Raw genomic sequence first — 14,121 nt, 5'->3', positions numbered from 1 at the left:
ATATGATTTTTGAATAATTAAACTCTAAAACAAGGTAACAAAAAGTATTTCATGGTAGGGAAGGTCCTGAAGCATCCAGTTAAATTTCTTGCTGTGCATTTACATTTTAAAAAAAATATTCCATGAAGATACTAACCAAATATTTGCTGAGACTAATCTCTGCACAATGTAAATGCAGGTACAATGTTTTACTGACTTTTCTCATTCTTCCTGATCAGTAAGAGGTAGAATAGTACATTTATACTACCCTAGGCTTTCATCATGAGTGTCTTTGAACATAAAATGTTCAGAGTATTAACATTATTTTGTAAATGTTGTAAATCTACAGGAAACAAAAGTAACACCCTCTTATCACTAAAGTACTACCTTAAAGTACAATATATATTTGAATTCAGTTCTTCAGAAAAATGGATTTACTCTTTCATTCAACACCAGCAAACATTTATAAGCCTCCTTCTCTCAAAATGAATTTAAAGGCAAGAATCTGATAGAACAGCTATTCAACATGGCAGAAAATGGCATTATTTTGAGATGTAGTTTACATTTAAACATCTTTACAAAAAGCTTCCAATAAAACCAAAGCATTTATTACTTAATATCAGCATATTGATTTTGACTTATCACAGGAGTTCCAGTGACTACCACATTTCTTTAAAAAATTGAGCCAAGCATGAGGAATTTTTTTTTCCTCTCAGAAAAAAGGGGAGGGGAGAGTAAGTCAAAGTTGTAGTTAGACAAATGTGTTAAATTAAATACTTCAAAGACCATTTTCTAGATCTTTACAGAAACTGTAACCGACAGATGAAGATGCAGAATTATATACATACTTAAAATGAAGATCTTTGAAAGTAAAGTGAGTTTCCACTATTCCTGTAGTTTTCACTCTAGTTCTGAGAACATCCTGTTGGGTTGGAATATAGCTGGTTTGTGCTATTCTGTCCAAGTCATTCAAATAACTGAAGGTAAAAATAAATACTGCTTTCAGTTATTCATAAAATAGTAACGAGATAAATACAAAGAATTATAGAGGTTCTAGGTCCATTCATTATATTGTGCTTGACTTTTATTAATAGCTTTCTCTAATATAAAAGACACAGAATTTCCCTCAATTTTCCAAGTTATTTTGAAATAAGCTTTATAGACACAAAGATATTTCATCCTAGAAGAAAGAAAAGTTGTACAATTCCTCTTCTGAAATCCCAAAATACAAATGTGGTTCCACGTTATCTGCACTAACTAAAACAGTAGTATCTTTGCAACCTACTGAACTACAAGTTACTTTGAACTGTAACCAAGGCTCCAAAGTACTCTGGATTTGATAATAGGTATGAAAAGAACAACCCAGTGTTTTGGCCCAAATTAATGTGTTTAAGAAAATGCGTAATAGGTAAAAAGTAACTTTCTATTGAGAATTTCCAATTGCACACATTTTTAACAGTAGTATACTTTCATTACCAAAATTCTAGTAATGCAGGCCAAGAAGCCATACGTTTCTAAAAACCACACAAATCTAAGTTGTGCCTTACCATAGTAAATAGGGAAGGCATTATGTTCTTCTTTCATTCTAACCAGAATTTGCCAACTTCTAGCATATAATCATACTGGAAGTATTGGTGTTTTTTCAATACAACTTGATCACATATATATTCATTCAGCATGCCCATATATATATACACACTCCAAACATACTCTTCTCAGTTACCACAACTGCATGTTTGTTTATGTAGTTATTCTAAAGAACAGAAAGACTTTAAGTAAAAAAACACTTCAAACACTATAAATTAATTCTGAATGATAAAGCTTAAAAAAATTGCCCTGTAAGGCCAGTACCACTGCTATGCCATTGTTTACCATCTTACCTCTCCCTTGACGGACTCTCTTCCTTGACTGACTTAGCATTACTTGCTGCCATCACATCTTATATCTCAAACCCTTGATCCCATACTATTTTATTTTTCTAATGAAGTACCCTAGCATAGAAGATACATTCTGGTTGTCACCTTTTCTCAACACATTTCTAACAGAGACAGTCAATAAATGAAGAAAATGCAGCAATGCTGAATCATAGGAGAAACTCTACAATGAGCATGAAAGCAGTACCCTTGATAATACAGACACAAGTTTCCTGGATGTGTTCAGATACTGAACAGGTACTTGAGACATGTTTTTGTAATAAAAATGCTATTAAAGCACCTTGAAGCAATTTTTGTCATCCTCAAGATGATTAAAACACTGGTCAGAACATGACTCAAATTCAGAATTATATCACAGCTCTTTCTTTCCAACCTTGAAGTCTAGTTGGAGCATTTTGACCCAAGTAGACAATATATTTGTCTGGATACTTCTAAATTTTCCATCTACATGGGAGAAGAATTTCACAAAAGATGAGGCTTCCCTTTTATTTCTTTAGCTACTACTTACAAGACAAAGAACATCTTGTCATATAGCACTTACTAGGCAGCAGAGTCGTTAAGCTGGTATTCTCTAGATCTGTTGAAACAAGCTTGAACTCCACTGTCTTTCCACAGTCTCTTGATGACTCCAGCCAGCTCTGCAGTCATAAATCCTTCTTCTGCTGCTCCAGCTAACACAAATAATTGACGAGCGTCATCCTTTAGGATGTAAACAGAGTGGACAGACAAACATTGAGAAATACAACAGAAGTACTATCACCTAAAAACTATATTCAGCAAGTGAGTTTCTTAACCTAGTAAATGAGTGTAACTATAGAAAAAAATGTGAAGGAAAACAATTGATTTTGATGGTCTGCATAGGATATTAATGCCCACATTTTTCAACAAGACTAGTAAACCAAATTCCTCATTAGATGATAAAATTTATTCTGATCTGTTTATATACATAATTTGAACTAATCTTTACAAACAGTAGCATATTTTGTGCTCAAGTAGAATGGTTACAATGCCTACTAGAACCTAGAACCTGCCTAGAAATGCAGATCTATGTTGAATGACTGAAGAAAACAAATTAATCACTTAAAGTTCAAAACACACCTTTGTTTGAAAGTGACAAATTACCATTTCTTCCCAAATTGTGCATCAGGAAATAGAAAAATCCTTCTTCAATTCTTTCAAGACAAATCAGTTGTTACCTTAATTATTCTACAGCGATGAAATATTCTTGGTAATGCAATATGAAGTAAACATCAAGATTTTTAAGACAGCAAATGGTGGATTTTAAGACTATATACATTGACTGCCTTTGAGACTGAAGCTACTGGAGTACAGGATGTCAATCCAACAGTCTCCAACAGAACTTGACCAGTTGGCTACCTTCATCCAATTCTGACTGAGGAAAGAAACTTAGAAATGTTAGATCTGTAAGGCATTGGAAAAAGAAGATAACAGCCAGGCAGAGGAAAGAGATCCTCATTAGTACTCTCCTGTGGGTAGCTCTTGACCTTAGTTATTAGTTGTATGTGATCTAATGCCAAGGTATGTCAGCCAGACAAATCAGCATACTTGTGGCTTGCAACTACTACCCACAGTGTGCAATGTTTGTCCAATAATTAGAAGAGAACAGATGATACTGGAAAGGAGAAAGGAGAAAAGAGACTTAGGCACATCAGCTGGGAACTTAAAATATTTTAAGAAAGAAGAGGATTTTAAAAAGCAACATATAAAGTTATTCTCACTAAACAGTAAGTGAAGATGCAGATGCAAAAAGGTAGAAAAAAACAGGTTCTAGCATCTTTGCTGTTCAAACAATAAGGTGGGAAAAACACAAACAACTTTCAGGATAAGCAGAGAAAGTACTGAAAGTGTTCTAAAGATATCGTCCACTGTAGACTTAAATAATCAAATATTATGACAGGTAACGGAGAAATTGTTTACAGATGGTTTGACTAATACTGAATATTTACAGCTTGAAAACAAAAGCTTGCAGGCAGGTCAACTCAAGTCAAACTTGAAGAGATTTATGTATCTATGCACATGTACATATACACATGTAGATACACATATGAACAAGTATCTGATATGTAGTTCAAAGACTCTTGAAAGCTAGAGGAGTTTCAAATCTAAAAATTAACATCTGTAAAACAAATTAACAGAATACTGATTACTGTACACGCACAGGAGAAACTGTGGACAACTAATAAAAACTCAATGGATTGCACTAATAAATACCTAAAAAACCAGAGTACTAAAGATCCATTCTTTAAAACACATTCACTATACATCTCTCAAAACATAGTTTCTCTGAAATGTCCTGTAGGACAAAGGAAGATTGACCATGACGGAAGATGCTGGTGTAATCTGTGCTCCCTTGATTCAATTGCTTTAAAAAGGAAAATCTTCAACTGACTGCTTTACCATTAGCCTTATGACATAAGTAAAAGTATATGATTTTCCAAACAAACTTAACCCATTTAGAGTAAAACCCTCAGAAATTAATCTCAGAAATTTAAGAAAGTGTCTGAATGTAACAGTTTTCATCAGTTACAATTTTGAGTTTTATTTTTTGCCAAAAAAATGCAAGGAAATAGAATAAAAAAGGCTATACTGTAATACCTGAGGAGCAACCGTGTATTTATTTTTTTAAAGTGAGACTGATGTATAACACAAGCTCTGAATTCCTTTTTCCATTTCTGACTTTACAATTGGCAAAAAACTAGTACAGATTTTTCATAGCAGTGCTGCTCTGAAAAAAGAATTTGGACCACCAAGACATGCCTAAGTGCAAAAGGATGGTCAGCTATTTTAAGATTATCCCTGACAGAAGTTTGCCTCATCATTTTTCTGAAGTCATAAAAAATTCAGATGACTTCAAATTGATATAATATATAAAATGTCCCTCGAAATCACCTTAGTCATTTTATTGGCTAACTCCTAAATTTACTTGTCCTCCATTTTCTCTTACTGTGTATTTAGTAACAGGAGTCTACCATCTGGCTCTTCCAGCATTAACTGTTAGACTTTTCAGAGCACTCCACTGCACATATACTGAACATGCAACAAGATACTGCTGCTACCCTGGAAAATGCTGGTCTTAAGGGAAGACAACAGCTAACATGAGAACAAATAAACAGAGAGGAATAACAAATGAAAATTAAACTTTTACTAGTTCTGTTTACTATTTGAGAGGTTTCAGGTAGCATTTATGTATGTACATTAAAAAAATTACTATGAAAGAACAAAATGAAAACTAACTAATAATTAACAACTGCCAATTAGATTTAGGCTTCAGATACAACTTTATGACCCGCTTTAGGTAACCTCATGAATGTTTGCCTTTCTTGTGACAACCATACATAACACATTTCACAAGGTCACTGAAGATATACTCCTTAATATTTGTAAATTCCTTTTTAAGCAATTAATAACACCTTGAAGACAAGACTTTGTCATGAATAAAGAATTTACATATAATTTCTTATTTTTCATGACCCTCCTCCCAAACTATTAAACCTTAACATGACAGAAACAAACCAATTATGACAGAATATCGCTCTACCTTACATACTTATTTCAGTATATGAACAGCAAAAAAAAATAAAATATCCATATTTCCTTCAAGAAAGTCATAGCGTGGCTAGCTCCTGCTTCAAAGACTGTATTGGTGAGCATTCCATATTCTGACATTGATTTCTATGGAAAGAAAATAAAGGAACACATATCCAACACATATCCAAGTTTCAATGCTATTCAGACTATCAACTTTGATGATTAATTTCAGCACTGCAGCAAAGAGTGGATTCCTGTAACCAGAGGACAAACAAAAACACTTAAGCTAAGCATTTGCCAGAATGATTCAGAGCCTTTAACTTCCTGACCAGACGGGGATGTAATTAGGGTCACCACAGGCAAGAGTGTAGTGTTAGGACTCAAGGAACAATAACCCAAAAGAATCAATTCTGCAGACTGGCTTCAACAGGTGGAATGGAAAATAGACCTATCAGAAGTTTGTATGCAGGACATTAGATGAAATGAAATGGGAAAGGTGTAGAAAAGCTTAGAAAAAGGTACCTCTTTTCTTGGGAAAAATCCTTAATCCATACAGTATCATTAAAAAATGGGATACCAGCAGCAGGGCTACGCCCACGTCTCTGCTTCAGGTAAAATCAAGTCTTCCATGTTAGAAAAGAGTATGAAACAAGATTAAGTTCAGAGGCTGGAAATGGTTTAGGCATCACTGTGCCTAATCTTAATTGAGAAGTACAGACAGTAGCTGGATCCCTACCTTTTAAGTTGTGATTTTTAAGGAACATGAAGATGTCTAATTTAAATGACTTACAGAACCACCCACAAGTCTATACAAATAAAGAGACATGACTGCATAGTTGCATGTTTTTTAAAAACTCAGTAAGAGTCAGATGTTTAGTTCTCCAAATTTAGATGGAATCTGACTTTTTTTTTCTAAACCAATAGTTGTCATGAATCAACCTAGTGCTGACTGCTCTGTAAGTCATCCTGTCATGTAGAGACCAGTGGCCTTTAGTTTTCAGTCAAACTTTGTATCCTACATAAAAGTTTTCTGGATATCCAATGAATTTTTTAATTTTTTTTCAGGAAATAGTAATGGTCAAAAATTGAAAATTAATAGATATTTCAGCTGTATATCTGAATATGTACTTCAATACTCACAGCCCTGGTTGTATCACCAAAGTCTATCTTCAACCTCCCCATTGCTCTAATGATAGCAATAATGGACTGAATGGTGTTACTGTAGACAACAGCTTTGTACTGTTTACATTCTTCTTCGGAATAACCAGCTTCATGGATAATCCTATGGAAGGAAAAAAAAAAATAAAATTCTCTATTCAAATAAAAAAAAATTATCTATTTTAGTATTTCAACATACTTACTTCATTTGTTTGACAATTGTGCTTTTTCCTGATTCACCAGCTCCTGAAAAATAAGTGTGATAATCCATTAGACTTTTATCAGTCTTTGAAAATACATAAATCAATGTAAAAATCTTCAATAGTTAAAAGTATATTTATTACAAATTAATTTGTAATATCAAAATGTAAATGTCTCAAGCTGGAAGATTCAAAATTGACACATTTTAAGAACAAAATCATTCAGCTCTAAGAAGTCTCTGCTTTTGATTTTACAGAAGTGACCATAATCTTTATATAGTCTGCTGGTGTTTCTAAAGCAAACACAGGATCAGTCGTTCAACGTCAAATGGGTCTGAAGCTCAATTCCTCTAACTGCCTTTTTAATCAACACCTAACCAAAACCCTTCTCTATACGTTCTTCACACTGTATTAATGGTCTTCAGTGTTGCAAATTAACATCCTCAAACTCTTCATGGTTCTAGTCCTTACAACCATCTTTTGGCCCTTGCAAGAATACACCAACACAGTCCAACTACTCTTGTTGGAACAGATTGCTCAAGGCTTGCTAGACATGCCGATACCATTCTCCATACTTAAATTAGAGAAAAAAAAACAACCAACAACCAAATATGCTATGTTAAAATACAAAGCTTACAAAACAATTAGTATGTCTGTCAGCAGATGGGAAAGCACAAAAAAAGCAGCAAAAAGCTGTCTCAAAAACCGTAGTTTACTTTATCTCCACTTTCTTTAGTGTGCTGCTTTCTCTGAAAAGTTTATGGAACTCATAGAGCTGGGATTTAAACCCTTCAAACAGTACACTAACAGTCTGGCTGTGACTTGTGCTGAGTTCTCACTCTTGCATTTCCTCCTTCTCAATATGGTTTTGCACAAGTGAGGATAATCTTCACAGTCTGCAGGTATTTCTAATGCAAATGGATCAGAAGTTGTCTTAATCCAATACAACCAAATAAAACTCTTTACAGATCACTGTGACTCCAGAAAGCCCCTGATAAAGGCTGTATTTACTCCTCTTCAAAAGAAGTCCACAAAGGGGAATCTGAGGCATTATGTGACAGTCAGCTTCACCCTGATCTTCAGACTAACTATACCGCTAACTGTAGTTATTTCCAGGAACATGAACAAAAAGAAATGGACTGGGAATTGCCTACGTGGATTTACAAAGTGCAAACTCTGCCTAAACTTGATAACTTTGCATGAGGAAACAGCTAGTTTTGGGGATGAACACCACCCACAAATGTCATTTATTTTTACTCTAAGTACCTTCCATAGCATTTTTGTACCAAAACAGATAAATATCAACTTCAAGGTGTCTGAAAATTTGCCTAGACAGCTAGACTTTCAGGCTTGTGGTCAACAGTTAAAATGTAACTGGAAGCCAGTTGGAAGAAACAATATTCAGGAGATGATGCTGGGCTAATACAGTTTAACATCTTCAGGAATGACCTGACACGAGAGTGGAATGCACCCACTTCAATTCTGCAGGTGACATCAGCCTGGGAGGCCAGTATTGGTCTATTCTGGTGCTATTCAGAGAGTCCTCAACAAGCTAGAGGATTGAGCTGACAGTAATCTCATGACAGTGAACAGACAAAAATGTGAAGTCCTGCAAGTGGCACAGAATAAGCCTTAAAACATGCAGGACTAAACCTTACAGAAAACAACTACGAGGATTAACAACCTGAAGAGTCAACAGCTGGCCTTTTTGGCAATGAAGGTCAACCACACCCCAGGTTGCTGTACTGGGTGTGGCTAGGATGGAGTTAATTTTCCTCACAGCAGCCTATATGGTGCTATGCTTTGAATTTATGGCTAAACCAGTGTTGATAACACACCAGTGTTTTTGTTATTGCTGAAAAATGCATCCACAGCATCAAGGCTTTTTATCTTTCCACCCTGTGTCCACCCCTAGCAAGTACACTGTAAGTGGGCAAGAGGCTGAAAAGAGACACAGCTAGGACAAGTGACTCAAGTTGATCAAAAGCATATGCCATACCACGTGATACTATGCTCAGGAGTAAGTTTGGGGAAAGAAGGAAGAAAGGTAGGCATATACGGGTATGGTGTTTGTTTTGATTTTTGTCATAAACTTTGGAAGGGTGGTTACGGTGAAGGGTCTAGAACACAGGTCTTAAGAGGAGCGGCTGAGGGAACCAGGGTTGATTAGCCTGGAGAAATGAGGCTGAGGGGAGAACTCACTGCTCTCTACAACTACCCGAAAGGAGGTTAGGCAGGGGCTGGTCTCTTATCCCAAGTAATAACTGATAGAACAAGAGGAAATGGGCTCAAATTGTTCTAGGGGAGCTTTAGGTTGGTTATTTGGAAAAATTTCTTCACCAAAAGGGTTATACAGCATTGGAACAGGCTGCCCTAAGAAGTTGTTGAGTTAAATACTTCAAGGGATGATAAAAGATTTTCCCCTCATCCCAAGGGAGAGAAGAGTGATCAAGCAGCTGTGCGGGTGTTCAGGGGTTGACTCAGTCCAACAGCTACCACTGCTGCACTGGCAAAAATGCAGCCAACAACTCAAAAAGAAGTTGTTATTCCCCAGCAGTCAGCATTCATAATGCTGTATTCGAGCACTGTCCCCTGGCTCAGCACCCAGTAAATGAGATACTGATAAACTAGACAAAAAACAGTAGAAGGTCACTTAGTTCATTAGGGGGCTGGTGTACATGGAAAAGCTACAAGGAACTGGATTTTTTAATCCTGGAAAAAACTACCAAGGGTGTGTGGGGTGGAGAAGGGGTGTGGGGCAGTGGTGTGTGATGCGGGGGAGTGTCTAATTGCCATTTGCTCCATAAAACCCACTTAGGACGTACAGCTTAAGATGGAAGAAAACTTTTGAGAAGTGCACAACAGAAATATGTGAGGCAATCAAGAAGCTGCAGCACAGGCAGTTTCAGAGACATAAGGGGGGTCAGAGGACTTATCCCCATGGGAAAAGGTGAAGCTACTGGAATCAGTTGCACAGAGTGGAAATAAAAACTCAGCATTGGAGATGTTCAAGATTCAACTGGACACGGTTCTAAGCAACTGCATCTATTTTGAAGTAAGCCTGGCTTTGAGCCACAGGTTGAGCTAGATGACCTCTAGAAGATTCTTCCAACTTAAAATATTATTTGGTGCCAGTGAAACAGAGTATTTCTATACTTGGAGTAACGTATACTGATGCCTTTGGGATATATGCTCTTCTCAGTGATGTCCAATGATATGACAAGGAGCAACAGGTACAAGCTGGAGCACAGGAGGTTCCATGTAAACATGAGGAAAACCTTTTTCACTGTGAGGGTAAGAGAACACTGGAACAGGCTGCCCAGAGTGGTTGTGGAGTCTCCTTCTCTGGAGACATTCAAAACGCACCTGGATACAGTCCTGTGTAACCTACTCTAGGAGATCCTGCTCTGGCAGGGAGGTTAGACTAGATGATCTTTCAAGGTCCCTTCCAACCCCTAACCTTCTGTGATTCTGTGATTTCTCCAGTTAAACCAAATCAGCTCCATGACATGCTCAAGCCAATTTAAGACTGGCTGCCAAATGTTGTCCCACCACCTCCCCAGCACTGCTACTGCTGTGGCTAGACTTCCTTTCCGCCAACACACAGTAGAATGAGTGTTAGCACCAACAGGAGCTAGTGTGCTGCAGAATTTGGTAGCTAAGGAATAGACTAGGCCTGTCAACATCAATCTAAGATTGCTTAATGCCATCTTCAGCTAATGGCCAAGTAAAACAATTTTTTTTTTATAAACCTGCAAGTTTCTTTTCAAGTAGCAATAGTTCTCAGACTCTCAGCTGCTATGGGAGTTCAATACCAGTATATTAATAAAAACAGAAAAACAGACATTTGTACAGAAGTCATTTGTTACTATGACACTTGAAGCATTTATAAACCAAACTGACGCTTAATCTGTAAATACCTAATTATGTATATGAACACAAATTTGTGACAAAAGTTTAAAGATTAGTTTTAATAATGAAATTACTATAATTTGCTTTGGTTTGACATCTTTATTCAACCAATTTGAAGAAAGTATATGCCACTGTATTCAACAGCAATCGTGGAGATAAGAAAGATTACAACATTTAATTTACATTACCTCTTGAAGTGCTCTCTCCATTTTAAAATGGACACATTTGACTAACCAAGAAGGTCAGTATCAGGGCTAGTCACAGTATCAAAGTAACTATTTCATAACACACCTACTACTCAGTTTTTCCTGAGACAGATATGCATGTCTCTCCATGGTGTTAAAACTCATGGGTACCAAATACCTAGAATTCTCATAAAAGCCTTCTCAGTAGCATAACCACAAACATGCATAACACATAGGAAAAAAGTAAGTAAATTATTACAGAGTATCTGAGAGAGTTTCTGGAAGATGCATTCCCATTTAATGAAAAATAGAAACCATTTTGTTTGCTTGGGGCATTTTTTTAACTGCATGCCAAAACATCTGCAGCTTGCCTAATAATCTTTGTGAAGTATGCAAGAAAATTACATCCTACTTCCCCATACTCAAAGGAGATTCACTGGTTTCACACTCCTGAATACAGAGTTCAGCCAGGTTTTCCGATGGATGCATTTTAAAAATGTCTTCCTTTATCTCAGTGTGACAAAATTGTCTGTACAGCAAAATGAGAACTAACTCTTGTTTAGTGACTTTTAGATAGGAGCAAGTTGTATTAAGTATTTCATGTGACAGCTGCATATAAAATGTCAGAGCTAGCTGTACAGTTAAAACCAAACCCTACCCAAATTTAGACAGACTTGATTGTATGTTTCCCAATCATCTAGTAAAGGATGCTATTTATTGCCAACTTCTCAAGTGAGATACTTGATTTCCGCTTCACTACTGCCAATAATTTGAACAGTCTTACTGGCTCAGTTCCTATTCGTAACTTAATCAGCACATTTTAACACAGAAAACAGCAGAGTCATGTTTTTCTCCACAGTCTCTGCTATACTAAACATTAAAGCAGAAGACACTCCAGATTATAATCAGGCTCTACCTTCACATGACATTACTTCCACAGCTAGTATTCATGCTAACCAAAGCATTTACCTCCATCCAGCATGAATTATGAAAGCACTCAGTAAATTCATACCTATCACATAAACCGAGGCCTATAACTAACCCTGCTGCACCATCCACAGCACAGTTAATCGGAAGCTCATATGAGTAGGAGAGACTAAATCTGTATAATAATTTTTCTTCAAAGCCAACTTTCAACTTGTGAAACAGAGAAAAACACAAATCAAAGCATTGTCATGTTTGAAGTGTCTTCAAAAGACAAGCAAAAAAAAAATCAAAAACCTGTTTAACAAATCAACCTTGGAAGGAACTTAGTAGGGCTAGCAAAGCTCAAACAAATTTAACAAACAGCTAAAGCAGTATTTGATTCTGCAAGCTGCTATTTGGTCAGTCACATTAGAACTTAGTAAAAAATATTTAAAAGGCAGACTTGGTCAGACTCAATGATCTTAAGGGTCTTTTCCAACCTGAATCATTCTTTGATTCCTATGACTCATAACTACGAAATTGTAATAAACATAATTTTAAACAGATTCAATATTCCTTTGCTTTCCAAATGGAGCAGGTCCATGTTTAAAAAGAATTGAAGTATTCTATAATTTGATTTAAAATTACAGGTCAACAAAACTGTTACTTTAAACTATTCAGTGTCTCATGATTTATTATCCCACACACAGCCTACATAGCAAGCATTCCAGAACTACAAATTTCTGGAATAAATGTTTTATGCACCTAAGCACAGAAACTGTTTGTAAGTGTTGAGATCTTAATAGTAACATTTATAACTTGTGAATTCTTTGCTAATTGCTTACTGAGGAACCTAATCAAGTATCTAAACAATAAGTAATGTAACCTTCAAGTTCATAATATCTCTCTTTGGAGGAACCAACAGTCAAGTACAGTTCCCAGTAACTATACTCCTTGCAAAATTAACACAGAAACAAAATGTAGATTAAATTTCGGAGGAAAAAAATACAAATCAACAACAAAAAAACAACAGCCTAGATTAAGAGAAGAGTTAGATAAAACCTGATGAGTAGAACATAGCTGGCTTTGAATCAGCAAGTTGGACAAAAGAACAAAACCCACAATCAAGTAGAGTAGTCTTGGATGTTGCCAGAAGAGAGTTCAAATATGGACATGAGTAATTAATATCAAATTTTCAATGGATGCTTTTAAGACCATAAAACAGGAGACTTGAACCAGGTAAACTTAGACATAGACACAGGCAAAACTGAAAAGAAAACACACTGACTTGTAAATTGTAGCATTCACCCACTGTTAAGTCCTCTCCCCACAATTCTCCTGCTTCTGTATGGGGTCAGTAATCTCTTACAAAAGCACATGGCAAGCAGACAGCTTGGAAGTATAATCTCTTAAATGTACCACCTTATGACATATTACCAGACATGAGACTTAAATTAGAATTCAAGCTGCTAATCATTGTGCCTATATTCAAAATATATCAACGCTAGTACAAGAAACCCACAGTGGAAACTTGTTGCTACACATCCACTTGACAGGTTGACCACTAAATGAAACATTCTCTGATACCAGCACCCAAACTGCTCTAACTCCTGGCAATTTTTTTTTTTTTGTCTTCTGTCCCCACTCGCCCTTTTTAAAGCCACCCAGCAGTTAAGCTTCTTATCTGCCACCATCTTTCATTCTTCTAATTCTGGGGTGGCTGCTGCCAGTGACAGAGTTCACGTTCCTTTGCCCCTTCTCAACTGCCTTCATATAGTCAACCAAAGGTTGATAGTACTCACTACTTATAAGACAGCACTAGATTCAGAATTTCCATAGCTACTGGATTAATGTGCCAGGAAACTTTGAATGAGTTAAGAAAGAAGTTGTGTGAATAACATCTGGAAAAAAATATTTCAGTAATTTAGCCATGTAGTGATAGTGTGTGAATCCCAGATTACAGCACTAGTTGAAACCACTGGAGTGACAGATTCTATAATGACACTGACTCAGGACAAAAGATGGGAGATAGTTCTCAAGGTTCCAGTAGCTGCATACTGGCTTACTTCTACAGAGGAAATATCATTTAAACCTGTAAGTCACTATCACTTTTGTAAACTCCTTAACAAAACAAGATTTATTTACAACTAATTAGTTCTTTCCTAGGTCTTCAGTATTGCTCTGAGTAGATGTTCAAAATCAACAGTACACAAAATAGTCAATATATTTTACACAAAACTTCATTTAAGAAAACCATTAATATAAAACGTTACCTCAAGAAGCAATTGCATATTAACT

At 36.1% G+C, this 14,121-nt stretch overlaps 1 protein-coding gene across 1 annotated transcript in view; it reads right to left on the bottom strand.

The window, feature by feature from the left end:
* GNAI1 (G protein subunit alpha i1) overlaps positions 1-14,121 on the bottom strand; it is a 31,234-nt gene that overhangs the window by 6,006 nt on the left and 11,107 nt on the right. The window contains exons 3-6 of the mRNA XM_051608229.1: positions 6,824-6,866; positions 6,603-6,744; positions 2,455-2,612; positions 828-956 (exon numbers count right to left, since the gene is read on the bottom strand). Of these exons, the coding sequence (XP_051464189.1) occupies positions 828-956; positions 2,455-2,612; positions 6,603-6,744; positions 6,824-6,866 (472 nt within the window). The remainder of the gene's footprint in view (positions 1-827; positions 957-2,454; positions 2,613-6,602; positions 6,745-6,823; positions 6,867-14,121) is intronic.

The sequence above is a fragment of the Apus apus genome, chromosome 1 (assembly GCF_020740795.1).
Source record: "Apus apus isolate bApuApu2 chromosome 1, bApuApu2.pri.cur, whole genome shotgun sequence".
Classification (NCBI taxonomy): domain Eukaryota; kingdom Metazoa; phylum Chordata; class Aves; order Apodiformes; family Apodidae; genus Apus; species Apus apus.
This window is presented reverse-complemented; position numbering and strand designations above follow the sequence as displayed.